Source organism: Pseudophryne corroboree, assembly GCF_028390025.1.
Source record: "Pseudophryne corroboree isolate aPseCor3 chromosome 3 unlocalized genomic scaffold, aPseCor3.hap2 SUPER_3_unloc_4, whole genome shotgun sequence".
Classification (NCBI taxonomy): domain Eukaryota; kingdom Metazoa; phylum Chordata; class Amphibia; order Anura; family Myobatrachidae; genus Pseudophryne; species Pseudophryne corroboree.
The window spans coordinates 1,003,926-1,026,909 of record NW_026967530.1 but is presented as its reverse complement, the minus strand read 5'-3'; the positions used below and the strand labels follow the sequence as shown (position 1 = coordinate 1,026,909).

The 22,984-nt window shown below is 48.6% G+C and overlaps 1 protein-coding gene across 1 annotated transcript in view; it reads right to left on the bottom strand.

The window, feature by feature from the left end:
• The window catches only part of LOC134984194 (zinc finger protein 260-like), a 69,403-nt gene that overhangs the window by 22,360 nt on the left and 24,059 nt on the right, over positions 1–22,984 (bottom strand). Inside the window, exons 2-3 of the mRNA XM_063949824.1 lie at positions 8,877–8,981; positions 8,233–8,424 (exon numbers count right to left, since the gene is read on the bottom strand). Of these exons, the coding sequence (XP_063805894.1) occupies positions 8,233–8,424; positions 8,877–8,954 (270 nt within the window). The 5' untranslated portion in view covers positions 8,955–8,981. The remainder of the gene's footprint in view (positions 1–8,232; positions 8,425–8,876; positions 8,982–22,984) is intronic.

The following is a 22,984-nucleotide window of genomic DNA, read 5'->3' as shown; positions in this document are numbered from 1 at the left end:
GACACATCCCCTGGTGTTACTGTATAATGTCCCATTCCCAGCAGTCACCTCTCCAGTCATCACCCAGACACATCCCCTGGTGTTACTGTATAATGCCCCATTCCCAGCAGTCACCTCTCCAGTCATCACCCAGACACATCCCCTGGTGTTACTGTATAATGTCCCATTCCCAGCAGTCACCTCTCCAGTCATCACCCAGACATATCCCCTGGTGTTACTGTATAATGTCCCATTCCCAGCAGTCACCTCTCCAGTCATCACCCAGACACATCCCCTGGTGTTACTGTATAATGTCCCATTCCCAGCAGTCACCTCTCCAGTCATCACCCAGACACATCCCCTGATGTTACTGTATAATGTCCCATTCCCAGCAGTCACCTCTCCAGTCATCACCCAGACACATCCCCTGGTGTTACTGTATAATGTCCCATTCCCAGCAGTCACCTCTCCAGTCATCACCCAGACACATCCCCTGATGTTACTGTATAATGTCCCATTCCCAGCAGTCACCTCTCCAGTCATCACCCAGACACGTCCCCCAGTGTTACTGTATAATGTCCCATTCCCAGCAGTCACCTCTCCAGTCACCACCCAGACATATCCCCTGGTGTTACTGTACAATGTACCATTCCCAGCAGTCACCTCTCCAGTCATCACCCAGACACATCCCCTGGTGTTACTGTATAATGTCCCATTCCCAGCAGTCACCTCTCCAGTCATCACCCAGACACATCCCCTGATGTTACTGTATAATGTCCCATTCCCAGCAGTCACCTCTCCAGTCATCACCCAGACACGTCCCCCAGTGTTACTGTATAATGTCCCATTCCCAGCAGTCACCTCTCCAGTCACCACCCAGACACATCCCCCAGTGTTACTGTATAATGTCCCATTCCCAGCAGTCACCTCTCCAGTCATCACCCAGACACGCACCCTGGTGTTACTGTATAATGTCCCATTCCCAGCAGTCACCTCTCCAGTCATCACCCAGACACATCCTCTGGTGTTACTGTATAATGTCCCATTCCCAGCAGTCACCTCTCCAGTCATCACCCAGACACATCCCCCGGTGTTACTGTATAATGCCCCATTCCCAGCAGTCACCTCTCCAGTCATCATCCAGACACGTCCCACAGTGTTACTGTATAATGTCCCATTCCCAGCAGTCACCTCTCCAGTCATCACCCAGACACATCCCCTGGTGTTACTGTATAATGTCCCATTCCCAGCAGTCACCTCTCCAGTCATCACCCAGACACGTCCCCTGGTGTTACTGTATAATGTCCCATTCCCAGCAGTCACCTCTCCAGTCATCACCCAGACACATCCCCTGGTGTTACTGTATAATGTCCCATTCCCAGCAGTCACCTCTCCAGTCATCACCCAGACACGTCCCCTGGTGTTACTGTATAATGTCCCATTCCCAGCAGTCACCTCTCCAGTCATCACCCAGACACATCCCCCGGTGTTACTGTATAATGCCCCATTCCCAGCAGTCACCTCTCCAGTCATCACCCAGACACGTCCCCTGGTGTTACTGTATAATGTCCCATTCCCAGCAGTCACCACTCCAGTCATCACCCAGACACGTCCCCTGGTGTTACTGTATAATGTCCCATTCCCAGCAGTCACCTCTCCAGTCATCACCCAGACACATCCCCCGGTGTTACTGTATAATGCCCCATTTCCAGCAGTCACCTCTCCAGTAATCACCCAGACACATCCCCCGGTGTTACTGTATAATGCCCCATTACCAGCAGTCACCTCTCCAGTCATCACCCAGACACGTCCCATGGTGTTACTGTATAATGCCCCATTCCCAGCAGTCACCTCTCCAGTCATCACCCAGACACATCCCCTGGTGTTACTGTATAATATCCCATTCCCAGCAGTCACCTCTCCAGTCATCACCCAGACACATCCCCCGGTGTTACTGTATAATGCCCCATTCCCAGCAGTCACCTCTCCAGTCATCACCCGGACACATCCCCGATGTTAGGCGCCGAGGGTCCGCTCGTCAGTGCGGCCCGGCGCCTAGCAATGGGGACGCCACTGTCGGACCGCGTTCCCCGTTGCTGGGTCTAAGTTAATCACCTCATTGGTTTCCTGGCTGTGTAGCATGCAGCTGCACGGCATGTTGTAATTAATCACTCATCTGTTTCCCTGGCCAGGCAGCTTGGCAGCTGCATGGCATTTAATCCAATCAGCCTCCAAACAGCTGATTGGAGGACTCTCTGTTAAGAACACTTCCTGGACTTCTCACAGACGCCGGTGATAGCTTCCTGTTTGCCTGAGTCTGCTACAGAGAGTTCCCAGTCCCGGTCTATTCGGTTGTTCCTGTCCTCAGAGATCCTGTACTCGGAAGTTACCATCTGTTCCTGGAGTCTGACCGAGCACCTTTAACATCTGGTGGTGTTCGTGAGTCGCGGCGCAGCCGTGTGTTGCGGCTTGTCCGCTACAGTTTATTATTTTGTTTATATTGTGTTCTGGAGCTTTGCGGAGGATTCCGCTTCCACAAGATCCACTCTGGTGTCCAGCGGTGCCGGATAGGAGTGTCGGATCAGTGGATCTTTGGTTGTCCTTTTCCCTGGCGGCTAGTCCGCACATACCTTTTGATTTAGTTAAGTTAGCTTGTAACCCCTGGCTTGGTTGCTTAGTCAGAGGGCCCCTTGTTATCACCCTGTCTCGGACTTCCCCTTGTCTCCCATTAAGACCTGCGGGGGCATCGGGGTTGGGCAGACATAATCCGCCCTTCGAACGCGGCTGCCATGGGCTCAAGCAACCATAGTCTCGCAGGGGATTTCTGATAACACGGGCGAGACAACGGAGTTAGGGCGCCAGGGGTTACTAGGCTCTCCAGCTCCCACAACCAGCATATTGTTCCTGTACTCAGATCCCTGCCATAAGATCTTCTCCGGTCTGGAGTACAGGAATCATAACATTATCACCGGCCCAACAAAAGAAAAGATTTAACTTACAGTAAATTTTTTCATTTTTTAGTTGGGAGAATTTGTCGGCCTTATGAATCCCGCCGGTGTTGGGCCAAATCATGGCCAGCTTCTTGTTAGTCAGATTCAGGAACTTACTCAGATGGTTCAGGATCTGTCCCTCCGGGTGAGGTCACAGGAAGATCTGTTACGGACTTCCCCGAGGGTCATCCCTGAACCAAAAATGCATCTGCCTGACCGTTTTTCTGGGGATAGAAAACAGTTTTTTAATTTTAAAGAATCTTGCAAACTGTATTTTCGTTTAAGACCAGTTACCTCAGGTACAGAGGCTCAGCGGTTGGGATTATTATTTCTCTGCTTCAGGGGGATCCTCAGACCTGGGCTTTTGGTTTAAAGACAGACGATCCGTCCTTATCGTCTGTAGACGCCTTTTTAAAATCTTTAGGGCTATTATATGACGACCCTGATAGAGAGGCATCCGCAGAAAGTCACTTGCGTGCTCTTAGACAGGGTAGGAATCCCGCAGAGAATTATTGTACGGAGTTTCGCCGTTGGTCGAACGACTGTGGCTGGAATGACCCAGCCCTGCGCAGTCAGTTTCGCCTCGGCTTATCTGAATCTATAAAAGACAGTCTCCTCCAGTATCCCGCTCCTGAGACCCTCGATAACCTCATGGAGCTCTCTATTAAAATAGATCGTCGGCTCAGAGAGCGGAGGGCTGAAAAAGGGGCATCTGTCGGGTCCTCTCCCTGGGTTCCTTCCATTCCTGTTGACATAGAGGAGCCTATGCAGATTGGTCTCTCCAAATTGTCTCCGGAAGAAAGAACCAGGAGGCAAAATTCTGGTCTGTGTTTATACTGCGGAGGTAAGGGACATTTTGCCCGTAGTTGTCCAAATAAGTCGGGAAACTTCCTGACCAAGTGAGTTGTGAGGGGGTTCACTTTGGTCTACAGCTCATCTCCTCAAATAATTCACTGTTGGTTCCTGCTAAAGTTTCCTATGGCAGCCTCTGTTCCTCGGTCTCTGCTTTTGTGGACAGTGGAGCTGCAGGAAACTTTATGGATTTAACATGGGCCAAGGCCTTAGGTATTCCTCAGCTAACCTTGGGTAGATGTGTCACCATGCATGGTTTAGATGGGAGTCCCTTATCCAATGGGGTTATTTCTCTATGTACACCTCCTGTTTTGCTCTCGGTGGGAGCTCTGCATTCTGAAAAGATTGAGTTTTTCCTTACCCATTGTCCAGCAGTTCCTGTGGTTCTGGGTCACCCTTGGCTGGCCTTTCATAATCCCATCATAGATTGGCAGTCTGGGGAGATCCTACAATGGGGTACCATCTGTGATAAAGAATGTATTACGCTTCCTGTCCGAGTAGCTGCCGCCGCTTCCGCACATATTCCTGGGGAATACCAGGATTTTGTTGATGTGTTTTCCAAGGGCAATGCGGATATTTTGCCTCCCCATAGGCCTTATGATTGTACCATTGAGTTAATTCCTGGTGCCACGTTGCCTAAAGGAAGGTTATATGCATTGTCTGGTCCTGAAACTGTGGCCATGAATGAGTATGTGAAAGAAAGCCTTGAGAAAGGATTTATCAGGCCATCTAAATCCCCTTTAAGTGCAGGTTTCTTCTTCGTAGAGAAGAAGGATGGTTCACTCAGACCCTGCATTGACTTTAGAGCTTTGAATAAGATCTCAGTAAAGAATACTTACCCTCTGCCGCTGATCTCTGTCCTCTTTGATCAGCTGCGTTCGGCTGTTATTTTTTCTAAGATTGCCCTGAGAGGAGCATATAACCTCATCAGAATCAGGTCAGGGGATGAGTGGAAAACGGCATTCAGTACTCAGTCAGGCCATTATGAGTATCTGGTCATGCCATTCGGCCTATCTAACGCTCCGGCAGTTTTCCAGGATCTCATTAATGATGTGCTCCGTGAGTTTCTGGGAAGATTCGTTGTGGTCTATTTAGACGATATTTTGATATATTCTGACTCTGTAGAACAACATGTTACCCAGGTGCGTCAGGTGCTAAAGAAATTACGTGAAAATCACTTATATGCCAAGCTGGAGAAGTGTGAATTTCATGTCACGGAGGTATCCTTTTTAGGGTACATTATTTCCCCTCAGGGATTCTGTATGGAACCAAAGAAGCTCCAAGCCATCCTTAGTTGGGCGCAACCCACCAACTTAAAAGCAATTCAGCGCTTTTTAGGGTTTGCGAACTACTATAGAAGATTTATTCACTCTTTCTCTGACCTAGTTGCTCCCATTGTGGCACTAACTAAGAAGGGAGCAGATCCTACCAATTGGTCACGTGAAGCTGAGTTATCTTTTCAGGCCTTGAAACAAGCCTTTGTCTCAGCCCCTGTCCTCAGACATCCCAACCCAGAATTGCCTTTCATTGTTGAGGTTGATGCCTCGGAGGTTGGAGTAGGGGCTATCCTTTCTCAGAAGGATCCTGATTCCCTTGAATTACATCCTTGTGCCTTCATGTCCAGAAAATTCTCATCTGCAGAATCCAACTACGATGTTGGTAACCGGGAATTACTGGCTATTAAATGGGCTTTCGAGGAGTGGAGGCATTGGCTTGAAGGAGCGACCCATACCATTTCAGTTTTGACTGATCACAAAAATCTTCAATACATAGAATCAGCTAAACGACTGAATGCCCGGCAGGCTCGTTGGGCTTTATTTTTTACTCGTTTCAAATTCATTATCACCTTCAGGCCAGGTTCCAAGAATACCAAGGCAGATGCCCTGTCACGCAGTTTTCTTCCGGTTCAAGACAACAGTCCTGCTACTCCCATACTTCCGTCTTCAGTCATTCAGGCAGGCCTCACACAGGATGTATTTTCCCAGTTAAAGCTGCTTCAACATCAAGCTCCTGGAAATACTCCTGCTGGTCGTCTTTTTGTCCCTGAGTTGTTGAGAGCAACTGTTTTGACGGAGTTTCATGATAGCAAAGTTGCCGGGCATCCGGGAATCGCTAATACTTTGGAATTAGTCTCCCGCTCAGTATGGTGGCCTGGTCTTTCCAAAGACATTAAAGAGTTTGTTTTTTCATGTCAGGTCTGTGCACAGCATAAAGTTCCCCGTTCTTTGCCTATAGGTCAACTTATGCCCTTGAATGTTCCTCTTAGGCCATGGTCGCATATCTCCATGGATTTTGTGGTGGACCTCCCTCTGTCAGCCGGATGCCGAGTCATATGGGTGGTAGTGGACCGTTTTAGCAAGATGGCCCATTTCATTGCTCTTCCCCGATTGCCATCTGCCCAGGGATTGGCAGTCTTGTTCCTCCGCCATGTTTTCAGACTCCATGGCTTACCCACTGACATTGTTTCTGACAGGGGTCCACAATTCATTGCACAATTTTGGAAGTCTTTTTGTGCTTCGTTAAAGATGAAATTATCATTAACCTCCGGCTATCATCCACAATCCAATGGACAGACTGAGCGAGTTAACCAATCTCTAAAACAATATTTGCGTTTGTACTCGGCCAAACTCCAAAATGACTGGTCTGAGTTTCTTCCATTGGCGGAGTTTGCTTATAATAATGCCTGTCATTCCTCCACCAATGTGTCTCCATTTTTTGCAGTTTTTGGTTTTCACCCCAGAGCTAATTCATTTTTTCAACATTCCTCTGTCTCCTCTCTGGCCCTGACCTCTCATCTTAAACTTATTTGGAAAAAAGTGCACCTGGCTCTCAGAAAAGCAGCTTTCCGGGAAAAAAAAAATTCTGACAGGCTCCGGCGGCCGTGCACTTTTAAAGTAGGAGACAGGGTGTGGTTGTCGACTCGCAACATTAAACTTCGACAAACCTCAGCCAGATTGGGTCCTAGATTTATTGGACCATTTCTCATTATCAAAAAAGTCAATCCAGTTGCTTTCCGGTTACGTTTACCAAAAACTTTACGGATCGGAAATACCTTCCATTGCTCATTGCTTAAACCATATGTTTCGTCCAGCAGATTTCCTCGTAAAATATCTCAGGGGATATCACCAGTTAATGTACAGGGTCAGCAGGAGTTCTTGGTGGAGAAGGTTCTCGATTCCAAGTTGTCCCGGGGTCGGCTTTATTTTTTGGTACATTGGAGAGGTTATGGGCCAGAGGAAAGGTCTTGGGTCCTGGATGAGGATCTCCATGCCCCAAGGCTCAAAAAGGAATTTTTTCGAGAATTTCCTCAGAAACCCGGCCTTAGGGGTTCCTTGACCTCTCCTCAAGGGGGGGGTACTGTTAGGCGCCGAGGGTCCGCTCGTCAGTGCGGCCCGGCGCCTAGCAACGGGGACGCCACTGTCGGACCGCGTTCCCCGTTGCTGGGTCTAAGTTAATCACCTCATTGGTTTCCTGGCTGTGTAGCATGCAGCTGCACGGCATGTTGTAATTAATCACTCATCTGTTTCCCTGGCCAGGCAGCTTGGCAGCTGCATGGCATTTAATCCAATCAGCCTCCAAACAGCTGATTGGAGGACTCTCTGTTAAGAACACTTCCTGGGCTTCTCACAGACGCCGGTGATAGCTTCCTGTTTGCCTGAGTCTGCTACAGAGAGTTCCCAGTCCCGGTCTATTTGGTTGTTCCTGTCCTCAGAGATCCTGTACTCGGAAGTTACCATCTGTTCCTGGAGTCTGACCGAGCACCTTTAACATCTGGTGGTGTTCGTGAGTCGCGGCGCAGCCGTGTGTTGCGGCTTGTCCGCTACAGTTTATTATTTTGTTTATATTGTGTTCTGGAGCTTTGCGGAGGATTCCGCTTCCACAAGATCCACTCTGGTGTCCAGCGGTGCCGGATAGGAGTGTCGGATCAGTGGATCTTTGGTTGTCCTTTTCCCTGGCGGCTAGTCCGCACATACCTTTTGATTTAGTTAAGTTAGCTTGTAACCCCTGGCTTGGTTGCTTAGTCAGAGGGCCCCTTGTTATCACCCTGTCTCGGACTTCCCCTTGTCTCCCATTAAGACCTGCGGGGGCATCGGGGTTGGGCAGACATAATCCGCCCTTCGAACGCGGCTGCCATGGGCTCAAGCAACCATAGTCTCGCAGGGGATTTCTGATAACACGGGCGAGACAACGGAGTTAGGGCGCCAGGGGTTACTAGGCTCTCCAGCTCCCACAACCAGCATATTGTTCCTGTACTCAGATCCCTGCCATAAGATCTTCTCCGGTCTGGAGTACAGGAATCATAACACCCGGTGTTACTGTATAATGTCCCATTCCCAGCAGTCACCTCTCCAGTCATCACCCTGACACATCCCCTGGTGTTACTGTATAATATCCCATTCCCAGCAGTCACCTCTCCAGTCAGCAGCTGAATGATCTTGTTGGTGAGTTCCAGGATCTTCTGGTCATTGTGTCTCTCATGTGTCAGTGAGTGAGGTGGAGGCACCAGGATGGGGGTCTGGCTCCTGCTCAGTCCTCCCGACACATTGGGATGTATGCTGGATGTCTCACACTCACTGGATGTCTTCCTCACTACTGTGTAATCCTGCATAAATGAGGGAAACATCAAATATCCCTGTATTATTACTATAGATATAATTGATCTCATTGTGAAGTTCCCAGATCTCCTCACCCCCCCAGTCAAGTCTCTGTATTATTACTATAGATATAAATTAAGTCACTGTGATGATCACAGATCCACTCCCCTCTCCAGTCATGTCCCTGTATTATTACTATAGATATAAGTGATGTCACTGTGACACTCCCTGATCCCCTAACCTCCCCATTCATGTCCCTGTATTATTACTATAGATATAAATGATGTCACTATGATGGTCACAGATCCACTCACCTCCCCAGTCATGTCCCTGTATTATTACTATAGATATAAGTGATGTCACTGTGACACTCCCAGATCCCCTAACCTCCCCAGTCATGTCCCTGTATTATTACTATAGATATAAGTGATGTCACTATGACGGTCACAGATCCACTCACCTCCCCAGTCAGCAGGTAGATTATCTCCAGGGTGATATTTAGTATACTTTCTGTTTTCAAATTTTTATTCTTGTCCATCTTCTTTTATGTTCTATGGTGTTACGCCTGTAATTTCAATACTTCTATATGAAATATTCATTATGGTAGACTTTCCGTTCATAATGCTATTTCTCCTAAGTCCACAGGATCCACAGAATAACATTGGGATATGAGGTAGCGACAGCAGATTGGCACCATACGATCAAAGCTTTTGGCCTCCCAGCATGCAACGGGTCCGTCCCTATATCTCCGCCTCCTGGCTCAGGCAAATCAGTTGTTTTTCCAAAGTTCAAGGCAGGAGCATCATAGAGAGCCCTAATCAGGCGAGAAGAACACATATGCACACCCTTCCATACAAGAAGGAAGAGGGTAGTGAGTGAAAGGATCCTCAAATCAGGTGTGTCAGGGTGGGATCCCTGTGGATCCTGTGGACTTAGGAGAAATAGCGTTATCAACGGTAAGTCTACCATAACGAATATTTCTCCTGCAGGGTCCACAGGAGGGCAACATAACAATACCCCTAAATCTGATACTCTTCTAACTGAAGCAATGGCCAGTAGAAAATAAGAATTTACTCACCGGTAATTCTATTTCTCGTAGTCCGTAGTGGATGCTGGGAACTCCGTAAGGACCATGGGGTATAGACGGGCTCCGCAGGAGACTGGGCACTCTTAAAAGAAAGATTAGGTATTATGTCTGGTGTGCACTGGCTCCTCCCTCTATGCCCCTCCTCCAGACCTCAGTTAGGGAAACTGTGCCCGGAAGAACTGACATTACTAGGAAAGGATTTGGAATCCAGGGTAAGACTCATACCAGCCACACCAATCACACAGTACAACTTGTGATAACCATACCCAGTTAACAGTATGAAACAACAAATGAGCCTCATTAACGGATGGCTCATAACAATAACCCTTTAGTTAAGCAATAACTATATACATGTATTGCAGAAAGTCCGCACGTGGGACGGGCTCCCAGCATCCACTACGGACTACAAGAAACAGAATTACCGGTGAGTAAATTCTTATTTTCTCTGACGTCCTAGTGGATGCTGGGTACTCAGTAAGGACCATGGGGATTATACCAAAGCTCCCAAACGGGCGGGAGAGTGCGGATGACTCTGCAGCACCGAATGAGAGAACTCCAGGTCCTCCTCAGCCAGGGTATCAAACTTGTAGAATTTTGCAAAAGTGTTTGAACCCGACCAAGTAGCTGCTCGGCAAAGTTGTAATGCCGAGACCCCTCGGGCAGCCGCCCAAGAAGAGCCCACCTTCCTCGTGGAATGGGCTTTTACTGATTTAGGATGCGGCAATCCTGCCGCAGAATGAGCTTGCTGAATCGTGTTACAGATCCAGCGTGCAATAGTTTGCTTTGAAGCAGGAGCACCCAGCTTGTTGGGTGCATACAGGATAAACAGCGAGTCAGATTTCCTGACTCCAGCCGTCCTGGAAACATAGATTTTCAAAGCCCTGACTACAACTAGTAACTTGGAGTCCTCCAAGTCCCTAGTAGCCGCAGGCACCACAATAGGTTGGTTCAAATGAAACAATGATACCACCTTAGGGAGAAATTCGGGATGAATCCTCAATTCTGCCCTATCCATATGGAAGATCAGATAAGGGCTTTTACACGACAAAGCCACCAATTCTGACACACGCCTAGCCGAAACTAAGGCCAATAGCATGACCACTTTCCACGTGAGATATTTTAGCTCCACGGTCTTAAGTGGCTCAAACCAGTGGGATTTCAGGAAATCCAACACAACGTTAAGATCCCAAGGTGCCACTGGTGGCACAAAAGGGGGCTGAATATGCAGCACTCCCTTAACAAACGTCTGAACCTCAGGCAGTGAAGCCAGTTCTTTTTGAAAGAAAATGGATAGGGCTGAAATCTGGACTTTAATGGAACCCAATTTTAGGCCCATAGTCACTCCTGACTGTAGGAAGTGCAGGAATCGACCCAGCTGTAATTCCTCTGTAGGGGCCTTCCTGGCCTCACACCAAGCAACGTATTTTCGCCATATACGGTGATAATGTTGTGCTGTCACATCTTTCCTAGCCTTTATCAGCGTAGGAATCACTTCATCTGGAATGCCCTTTTCCGTTAGGATCCGGCGTTCAACCGCCATGCCGTCAAACGCAGCAGCGGTAAGTCTTGGAACAGACAGGGCCCCTGCTGTAACAGGTCCTGTCTGAAAAGCAGAGGCCATGGGTCCTCTGAGATCATCTCTTGTAGTTCTGGGTACCAAGTTCTTCTTGGCCAATCCGAAACGATGAGTATAGTCCTTACTCCTCTCTTTCTTATTATCCTCAGTACCTTGGGTATGAGAGGAAGAGGAGGGAACACATAAACCGACTGGTACACCCACGGTGTCACTAGTGCGTCCACAGCTATCGCCTGAGGGTCTCTTGACCTGGCGCAATATTTTTTTAGCTTTTTGTTGAGGCGGGACGCCATCATGTCTACCTGTGGCCGTTCCCAACGATTTACAATCAGCGTGAAGACTTCTGGATGAAGTCCCCACTCTCCCGGGTGGAGGTCATGCCTGCTGAGGAAGTCTGCTTCCCAGTTGTCCACTCCCGGAATGAACACTGCTGACAGTGCTAGCACGTGATTCTCCGCCCATCGAAGAATCCTTGTGGCTTCTGCCATCGCCATCCTGCTTCTTGTGCCGCCCTGTCGGTTTACATGGGCGACCGCCGTGATGTTGTCTGACTGAATCAGCACCGGTTGGTTTTGAAGCAGGGGTTCTGCTTGAAGATGCGATCCGGACCACTTGTCTAACAGATCCCACTGAAAGATCCTTGCATGGAACCTGCCGAAGGGAATTGCTTTGTAAGAAGCCACCATCTTTCCCAGGACTCGCGTGCAGTGATGCACCGACACCTGTTGTCCAGAATCATGCCCAAGAACAGCAGACGCGTCGCTTGAATCAGCTGCGACTTTGGGATATTCAGAATCCAGCCGTACTGTTGCAGCACTTCCCGAGATAGTGCTACATTGACTAACAACTGCTCCTTGGACCTCGCCTTTATAAGGAGATCGTCCAAGTACGGGATAATTATAACTCCCTTCTTCCGAAGGAGTATCATCATTTCGGTCATTACCTTGGTAAATACCCTCGGTACTGTGGACAGACCAAACGGCAACGTCTGGAATTGGTAATGACAGTCCTGTACCACAAACCTGAGGTACTCCTGGTGAGGTGGGTAAATGGGGACATGCAGATAAGCGTCCTTGATGTCCAGCAACACCATAAAATCCCCCTCTTCCAGGCTTGCAATAACCGCCCTGAGCGATTCCATTTTGAACTTGAACTTCCTTATATAAGTGTTCAAGGATTTTTAATTTAGAATGGGTCTCACCGAACCGTCTGGTTTCGGTACCACAAATATTGTGGAATAGTAACCCCGTCCCTGTTGAAGGAGGGGAACCTTGATTATCACCTGCTGAAGGTACAGCTTGTGAATAGCCGCCAGCACTACCTCCCTTTCCCTGGGAGCCGCTGGCAAGGTTGATTTGAGGTAACGGCGAGGGGGAGTCGCCTCGAACGCCAGCATGTATGGTTAGCAAAATAGCATCCCTGTCGAGGGAATCAATGTTGTCTGACATGGTATCAGACCATGCTGCTGCAGCACTACACATCCATGCTGAAGCAATTGCAGGTCTCAGTATAGTACCTGAGTGTGTATACACAGACTTCAGGATAGCATCCTGCTTTCTATCTGCAGGCTCCTTTAGGGCGGCCGTATCCTGAGACGGCAGTGCCACCTTTTTTGATAAGCGTGTGAGCGCCTTGTCCACCCTAGGGGATGTTTCCCAACGTAGCCTGTCCGTTGCCGGGAAAGGGTACGGCATCAGTAACCTCTTAGAAATCACTAGTTTCGGGGGGCGTGGTCTGGCAGCTGAAGGAAGAAGCTGCGTTTTCACTGAGCTCCCGAGATCAGCAGCCCAAAACACACCTAATAGGCTCTCCAAAACCCTCCTATCTGCCTCAATACACCCCTACTTCCTCTGTACCCCCTGCTGTGCCCCCCCGAAGTGTCGCGGAATCGGGGAGCGGTTTTTACTGCTCCTGCGGGTTGCGGCCTACGGGGAACACGGAAGCCGGGGCCTCGAGTAGCTCCTAAAGCTGGGGACGGCTCCGGGACCCACGGCTCGGGCCGGGGACTTCCTCTGGAGCTCCGTTCCCCTCACTGCTGCTGCCCGCGGATAAAAGTGTCTCCCTGCTGTGGGCTGTGTGCGGTTAGCCTCGGCTCAACGGGGACCCGAGACCCGCAGTGTGGACGAAGACGGCGGGCGCCCGGCGGCCATCTTAAAAAACCTCCGGCGGGCGGACAAAGGGAGCACTCGAATCTGGGAAGTGTCGGCGGCACCAGGACCTGGACCTCTTGAGGCCGGACGCACTCTCCGTGCAGCCGGGACCGGCTGCACTACGAAGCAGACAGGAGAGGTGAGGGAGCGAGCGCCGGCGCGGAGGGCCTGAGGCTCCGGTGGTGGCCGCCATCTTGGGGCCCTGGAATCCAGGAGAGAGGTGTGGGACGTGCGGCCTAGTACCCTCACCAGCTAATAAGGTGAGCTGCTCCCCGGGCCTGACCCGCTTAATTGAAGCCCGCATAAACCAGTGGCTGACGGGCGACGCCGGCGGCCCTGAAACAGTAACAGATCCCGGGGGGACACGGTCAGGGTCAGGGATAGAGGCACAAGATATTCACAGTCCTGCCCTGCGGCCTGCCTCCCGCAACCCCTCCAACACACTCTAGCCCGGCAGGCGGGTGCTCCTTTAAAATTATACCTGGGTCTCCCTGAATGGTCGACGTTGGACTCGACTAGTGGTCCCCAGGGCTGACAACCGATAAAGAACACTGCTGAGCACCAGTAAAGTAAACACTGGGGCGCTGTGCATTAACAGGCAATTCTACATTACACTGAGAGAAGACCTCATTGAGGTTACAGGAGCCGATACCTCCGATCACAAACCTCTACTATTAAGATAGCGGATCCAGGGGAACCGGACACACGCCCGATTGACCTCGCATAGGGATAAGAGGCCGTGGGGATAAAAATGAAGGAGCAGGGGCCATGCCCAAGATGCGCTGAAATGTGATTTCCTCACTCGAGATGCTCTCCTAACACCTCCCCGCAACCGTTTTTGCTGATACATGCCCATGCGGGCCATTGCCCTAGAGCTGTGAAGGGGCCGATTCTCCTCAGACACCAAACTGCGCAATTTCTGTGATAACTGTAACCATGCCTACGAAGAAGCAGAAACCCCCCAAGCAGATTAAACAAGTTCCTTTTTTCAAGCCGTCTCCGCTACGTAACAAACCGTCAGAGGCCGGGGCTGCAGCGGTAGGCCCATCTCCACAAGTCATGCGGTCTCCCCCCCCCCCCCCCCCCGATCTCCGAGTCCCCTATCAGGGAAGCTCCCCCAGTGATACACCTCGAGGACAGTGAGGCGCTAACAGTGGGCAGCATGAAACTTTTATTACATCAGTTCAAAGTCGATGTAACATCTGAGTTCAGATCGATGCTGAAAACCTGCCAGGATTCTATTGACGATCTGGGGGACAGGACGGGTCAGCTGGAAACAAAGATGGGTGAAGTAGTCAGCTCCCATAACACACTGATAGACTCTCATGACACCCTGGAGGGCGAAGTTAATTCTTTGCGGGATAAAGTAGCGGATTTGGAGGACCGTTCACGCAGGAACAATCTAAAACTCAGAGGGGTCCCCGACTCGGTCTAGAATAGTAGCCTCCATGATTTCACCCTGGAACTTTTCAAAAAACTGCTGCCCTCTGCCAGTTCCGCGGATCTTTTGCTAGACCGTATACACAGAATCCCGAAGGCTCGGGGTGCCCCAGAGGGTGCGACCAGGGACGTATTGATGAGGGTCCACTTTTATCACATAAAAGAAGCTTTGCTTAAGGCGATTAGACCCTCATCTGAAACAGCGGATGCCTTGGGTAATCTTCAACTATACGGAGATCTGTCCCAGTATACCCTCAGTAAAAGACGCTCTTTGCAACCGTTTACTGCTGCTCTACGGAAGGCAGGAATACTCTACAGATGGGGATTCCCCACACGCCTGTTAATCTCCAAAGAAGGCTCAACTATAGCAGTTGCGTCGCTAGATGAAGGTATGAAGCTACTAAGAAAATGGAACTTGGGAGAAGAGCACATTTCCAGTTCTCCTGATCAACGGATCCAGCAGGACTGGTCGATAGCTGAGAAGTAGAGGCAATTTATTTTCATTCACCTACTACTATTACCTTTGACTGATTTGGAGTCTCAGAACACTGATTCATTCACAAAGTCTATCTCATTCAGACTAAGGTCACTGCTAGTATATTTGTTTACTAATGGCCGATATCTAATACATCTGTTTGTGCGTTTACGAATGAGAGACATAATGTCGTTAAGATATTTGCACTAATTTTCAATAATCAGTGATGTTCTTCAGATTGCGATGGCCCTGTACTCCCCGGTTGTGGGTGCGGTGGGCCGTTTGGGCGTAAGTACATAAAGTTTTATTATTGATAAACTGTTAGGTTGCGGGGGGGTGGGCCACCAACCCCCCTATTCAAATGGTGAGGCGCTGGAAGTTGTGGCGCCTTACTGTGGCCCCATTTCTCTATGGGACCTGTTTCCTTTTTCTACTTTTCACCTCCCCTCTGTCTTCCCCTGTTTGTCCCCCTCATGTATCTTGTCTTCCCCAGGGAAAGTTTCCTAGGTATCAGATTCTACGGTTGAAGCTTTATCTCAAGTCCCGGATATGGTCAGGTTAGTTTCACTCAATGTTAAGGGATTAAACTCCCCGCAAAAACGTAAATTAGCATTGTCCTCCTTCCACAGAATGAAAGCGAATGTAGTCCTAGTTCAAGAAACCCACTTTAGGAAAGCGGATCCCCCAAAATTTTATGACAACCGGTACCCTACCTGTTATATGGCAAATGGCCCTACAAAAAAAGCGGGGGTGGCGATACTCTTCTCCACGCATTGCTCGTTTACTCTTGAATCCCAAATACAGGACCCAGAGGGCAGATACCTCATATTAATAGGACAACTGGAAAACACACTGGTCACTTTAGTGTCTTGCTATGCCCCGAACTCGGGGCAGCTTAGTTTCTGTAGGAGACTTTGTTCCCTGATACAGAAGCACAATAAGGGGGCAACCATGATACTGGGAGATTTTAATCTTGTAGTAGACCCTTTAGTAGACAGATCTAACCTTCACAGAGGCACTCGGAAGGGTGAACAAAGTGCACGTGAAGGAGGGCTTAACCTCCGCCAGGTGTTGGGAGAGTTCGATCTGTATGACATATGGAGAACCAAGCACCCCATAGAGCGGGACTACTCCTTCTATTCACATGTTCATTCGACATACTCTAGGATAGACCTCGCCTTAACACATAAGGAGAATCTAAGAAACATACGGGAAACAAAAATCTTACCCATGACATGGTCTGATCACTCCCCAATAGAAGTAAAATGGGAGCTGGGGAAGGGTGGAACCCCTCCAGGGCCCTGGAGATTGGGAAGACTCTTTCTAAATAACCCTGAAGCGCTTCTTACAATTCGCAAAGCGATACAATTGTACCTTGATACCAACAAATCTGAGGACACCTCGATATTTAACAATTGGTGCTCCCTTAAAGCGGTCATCCGAGGCTCGGTCATTCAGACCGCAGCCAGACTCAAACGTGCACAACGGGCGGAACGCCTGCTTGCAGATACAGAAGCTACTAGGCTGGAGCTATTACATAAAGCAGACCCCTTAAACAAAGTCATTTATAAACTACTATTAACAGCCCGGGAAAAAGTAAACCTGTTTTCACTTAGAGAGGTACAGCGAAACATTGCTAGAATGAATCAGAGGTTCTATGTTCTCGGCAATAAAGCGGGACGCCTACTGGCTAGGAAACTGCAGAATAGGCAAGCTAGAACTAGGATACATTATGTATGTTCTACGACAGGTTCTAGGGTGTCTGACCCCTATGACATCGCAAACACCTTTGCAGAGTACTATTCACAACTCTATAATTTAAGGTCTGATCCGAATACCCCTCAGCCCGGAGATTCTGACATTCAGTCGTTCCTGAAAGAGATTTCCCTGCCTGGGTTGGATCCGGCGATCTGCCAGTCCATGGGCTCTCCCTGGACTGCAGATGAGCTAGACGAGGCTATCACAGCGCTACCCAGGGACAAAGCCCCCGGCCCGGATGGCTTTCCCTCCAATTTTTATAAAGCATATAAAAATGAACTAGCCCCTCTACTACTGACTGTTTTCAATAAGGCATCGGACGTGGGGGAGCTCCCCAAAGAAATGTTAGAGGCACAGATAGTCGCCATCCCAAAACCTGGCAAGCCCCCCACAGCGGTGCAAAATTACCGTCCAATTGCTTTACTGAACACAGATATTAAGCTCTTCGCAAGGCTGGTAGCTAATCGCCTTTCCCCCCTGCTCCCCTCCCTTATAGCCCCAGACCAGGTGGGATTTGTCCCGGGATTGGCAGGCGCCTGATAATACGCGCAGGGTGTTGAACATATTAGAACACTGCGATCTGAATAAGAAGGCCCTTCTTATAATCTCACTTGACGCCGAGAAGGCATTTGACTCCACTGGAGATACTTGAGAGCGGTTCTGAACAAATTTGGGCTGACAGGAAGGTTTTTGGACTCTATCTTCGCCCTATATTCTGCCCCCTCTGCAAGGGTGTTTGCTAATGGATGTTTATCAAAGAATTTTAAAATCACTAATGGAACTAGACAGGGTTGCCCCCTGTCACCTCTTATTTTTGCTTTAGCTATTGAACCATTAGCTGAATTTATTAGATCTGATCCGAAAATAACAGGCCCTGAGATAGGGGGTAAGATTCATAAGATCAGCCTTTTTGCAGACGACATCCTATTATGTTTAACACACCCAGAAACTTCACTAAATGCACTCCACACGATCCTGGAGTGGTATTCCAAAATCTCATATTATAAATTGAATACAACCAAAACGGAAGCCCTCCCGCTCCACATACCACCACGAACCGTCACTAGACTTAAAGATCAATATAGATACGCATGGCAGGTCAGATCCATTAAATATTTGGGAATTCATCTATCACCAGACAGGGATATATATGAATGCAACTATTTACCCCTTTTCTCCGCCTTCGAACGCTTAATTAAGGAGTGGTCCCTCCATGAAATATCTTCGCTAGGCCGAATTAATGCAACCAAAATGATCTTACTCCCCAAGCTCCTATACTTGTTCAGATCTATACCACGTAACCTCCCCAGGCCTCTACTGGCTAGAGCTAATACGATTTTCTCCCAGTACATTTGGAAGGGGGCTAGACCACGAGTTTCTAGACACATTCTGGAACTGCCTAAGACGCTTGGGGGAGTGGCTTATCCCAATTTGGAAGCATACCACTCCGCTTGTCTACTTAGCCAGGCTCGAGACTGGTTCAATATACACAGCCCCAAACCCTGGGTTGAGATAGAACGATCCCTTTCGGGAATAACCGACTTAGGAGACCTATTTTTGGTGCCATCTCAGGGTATTTCTAAACAGTTGGGCCCAGGGGAAGCGGTTAGATGCACCCTGAAAGCTTGGCATACGATAGTGGCGCTAGATCCTATGATACTGCTCCCCTCAGCGGAATTGCAGATTAGAACTATTGCCAAGCTCATACCCAATCTTGGATTAGAGGCTTGGATCAAGGCTGGGGTAGAACACTTAGGAGACCTATATCTGGATGGATCTCTGGTCCCCTTCTCGAGATTAGTGACTCAATCAGGTATTCAGAGACAAGACTTTTTTAAATACCTACAGATAAGACGTTGGCTGCACTCCTGTGGAGGGGAGGAGGGGGCTCCCGCTCCCTTCCCGGCCGCTCTTCGCCTCAGACTGTCAACCCCGGGACATAGTGGTGGGATATCTAAATGGTACCACTACATAATTCTCTTATCTAAAAGAGGAAAGACTCCCTCGCAATTAAAATGGGAAAGAGATCTCTCAGTAGACCTGCGAGAGGAGGAATGGGACTGTATCTTTTCAAAATGCTTTAAAATCTCGAAGTGTCTACAACACTCTGAAATGTATTTCAAACTGTGTCAAAGGGCGTACTTCACTCCGCAGAGGCTACATATTATGTGGCCATCGGCCTCCAGGATGTGCTGGAGGAACTGTGGCCGGGTTGGCAACATTTTACATATTTTTTGGGAATGCCCTGTTCTGGGGCCGCTGTGGACTGAAGTATTTGCCCTTCTTCAGGAGATATTGGGGAGGGAGATACCTAAGAACCCTATGTTGGCATTATTCCATCATACATCACCTGACCTATTACTATGTGATAGATATATTGCCGGCCACGTTCTTATTTCAACAAAGGCTGCGATAGGACAGCATTGGAAAACGTCAAATTTACCCACTATACATGCCATAGTCGCTAGCACACATAAACATTTTCTGTTTGAATCAGCTGGAGCGAACTCTTCAACCTCATCATCCTCTGTGATGAGCTCTTGGCTGAAGTGGAAAAACTTCCGAGAGAAGAAAGGGTGGGCTACGGTTGATAATACCCCTGTAGACTTGACAAACCTACATTCCCCACAATCTGAGGATAACTAACTGATAGTAACTGATAGTAATATAATCCAGGTATACTAATAAACAATGAGGCGATATCTGATTTGCTGTATTTGGGACGTTCCCTCTAGAGGAACTTGACCCTTGTATGTGTCAACCCTTATGTGTCTCTCTGTTTTGTCTACTTTTCTGTTCTACTCTCCTTTCATTTCCTTTAATTGTTAGTTAATATCTGTTTAAGCCGGATACAGGAGGACATGACTAAGACAAATATACAAACAGTTGTACTGATTAACTACCGAATCATATATGCTTGTTATCCAACTCAGTCAACCCTGCGTGGTATCGACTCCTCATGTGCCAATGTATCTGGCTTGTTGGTTTGCTTATTTGTGTATTAAAAATAAAATTAAAATAAATGTTAAAAAAAAAAAGAACTCACTAGTTTCTTATCAGGGGAACTCCACGCTTCTTCACACAGTTCATTTAACTCATCAGATGGGGGAAAAGTCACTGGCTGCTTTTTCTCCCCAAACATAATACCCTTTTTGGTGGTAACCGGGTTAATGTCAGAAATGTGCAACACATTTTTCATTGCCGTAATCATGCATCGGATGGCCCTTGTGGACTGTACATTTGTCTCATCCTCATCTACACTGGAGTGAGACTCCGTGTCGACATCTGTGTCTGCCATCTGAGCTAGCGGGTGTTTATGAGCCCCTGATGGCCTCTGAGACGCCTGGGCAGGCACGGGCTGAGAAGCCGGCTGTCCCAAGGCTGATGCGTCATCGAACCTTTTATGTAAAGAGTTGACACTGTCGGTTAATACCTTCCACATATCCATCCACTCCGGTGTCGGCCCCGTAGGGGGCGACATCACACTTATCGCCTCCTGTTCCGCCTCCACGTAGCCCTCCTCATCAAACATGTCGACACAGCCGTACCGACACACCGCACACACACAGGGAATGCTCTGACTGAGGACAGAACCCCACAAAGTCCTTTGGGGAGACAGAGAGAGAGTATGCCAGCACATACCACAGCGCTATATAACACAGGGATTTACACTATAATGAGTGATTTTTCCCAATAGCTGCTTATTAACACAAATTGCGCCTAAATTTATGTGCCCCCCCCCCCTCTCTTTTTTACCCTTGTTGTACTGGATACTGCAGGGGAGAGCCTGGGGAGCGTCCTTCCAGCGGAGCTGTGAAGAGAAAATGATGCTGGCTGTGCTGAGGAAGATAGCCCCGCCCCCTCAGGAGTCTTCAGCCACCGTTTTTCATCTTTATCTTCCGTCTTCTGGCTCTGCAAGGGGGACGGCGGCGCGGCTCCGGGAACGGACGATTGAGGTCGGGCCCTGTGTTCGATCCCTCTGGAGCTAATGGTGTCCAGTAGCCTTAGAAGCACAAGCTAGCTGCAAGCAGGTAGGTTTGCTTCTCTCCCCTCAGCCCCTCGTAGCAGTGAGTCTGTTGCCAGCAGATCTCACTGAAAATAAAAACCTAACAAATACTTTCTTTTCTAGTGAGCTCAGGAGAGCCCACTAGGTGCATCCAGCTCTGGCCGGGCACAGATTCTAACTGAGGTCTGGAGGAGGGGCATAGAGGGAGGAGCCAGTGCACACCAGATATAGTACCTAATCTTTCTTTTAAGAGTGCCCAGTCTCCTGCGGAGCCCGTCTATTCCCCATGGTCCTTACGGAGTTCCCAGCATCCACCAGGACGTCAGAGAAAGAGAACTTAAGCTTTCAACCATTTAAGATCCAATCATTTTAGTGGTTCAAATGGTGCAATTTGAAGGGCCTTTAGGACTAAACTTAAATCCTGAGGCACTGTAGGAGGAACAAAAGGAGGTTGAATGTGCAGCATTCCTTGGAAAAAAATGTGCACATCCTGTAGGTTAGCAATTTTCTTTTGTAACTATACAGTGAATGCTGACACCTGCACTCTCGAGGAAGCCACCCGCAGACCTTTATCCATTCCTGCCTGAAGGAATGCGAAGACTCTGGAAACTCTGAAAGACCTAGGGTCATATTTCCGGTCACTGCACCACTGAATATAGGCTTGCCATATTCGGTAATAAATGCGAGCTGAGGAAGGTTTCCTTGCTCTAAGCATAGTTTTAATTACCTGTTGTGAGAATCCTTTTGCCTTCAGGATGGAAGTCTCAAGAGGCACGCTGTCAAAGATAGTCAATCCAGGTGCTTGTGATAGCAAGGACCCTGAGACAGTAGATCTGGACGTTGAGGGAGTAGGAATGGAGCATCCATCGACATCCTCTGCAGATCTGTGTACCAATGTCTTCTGGGCCAAGCCAGAGCTATTAGTATCACGGCGCCCCTTCCTTGTTTTGCCTTTCGCATCACCCTGGGTAATAGGGCGATTGGTGGAAACACATAGGCCAGACGAAAGTCCCATCTCACTGACAGGGCATCCACAAAGGTCACTTTGGGATCCTTTGTTCTTGACCTGTATGCAGGAACTTTGTTGTTCTGACGGGATGCCATGAGATCTATCTCCGGTAACCCCCACTTGTCTACCAGAGTTTGGAAGACCTCGGGGTGTAAAGCCCATTCGTTTGCATTAATGGCATGTCAACTGAGAAAATCCGCTTCCCAGTTTAGGACTCCCAGAATGAACACTGCGGACAAGGCTGGATAATGAAGTTCTGTCCACTTTAACGTGTGACTTACCTCCTTCATTGATTTTTGGCTGTGAGTTCCTCCCTGATGGTTGATGTTCGCTACTGTCGTTGAATTGTCCGAGTGGATTTGAACTGGTTTCCCCTGAAGGATGTCCTTTGCCTGAATAAGTGCCATATATATGGCTCGAAGTTCCAATATAATTATTGGCAGGCAACTTTCTTCCTTGGTCCACTGCCTCTGGAAGCAACTTCTTCCTGACACCGCTCCCCAGCCCTGAAGGCTGGCATCCGTGGTCAGAATTTCCCAATCTGATATCCAAAAGGGTCTTTTGTTGCCCAGGTGGGATGTCTGTAGCCACCATGCTAATGACCTCCTTAGTGTACTTCCAGAGGATGGACCATAGTCTGAGTTTTTATTGTCTGATGAAAACCATTCCATTTGGAAAGGATCAGATGCTGCAGAGGTCTCGAGTGGAACTGAGTATACTCCACCATGTTGAATGTCGACATCATAGATCCCATCACACGCATTGCCACGTGAGTGGATACCCTTTGACTGTGTAGCAGGTCCTGAATCCTTGACTGAACTTTGGATATTTTGTTCAGAGGTAAAATTACTCTCTGAAGACCCGAATCCAACACAGCCCCCAAGTGAGTCATCCGTTGTGACGAAACCAGGGACGACTTTGCCCAATTTATGAGCCAACTGTGGGGGTCATTCAGAGTTGTTCGCTCGTTATTTTTTTCTCACAATGGAGCGATTAGTCGCTAATGTGCATGCGCAATGTCCGCAGTGCGACTGCGCCAAGTAAATTTGCTATGCAGTTAGGTATTT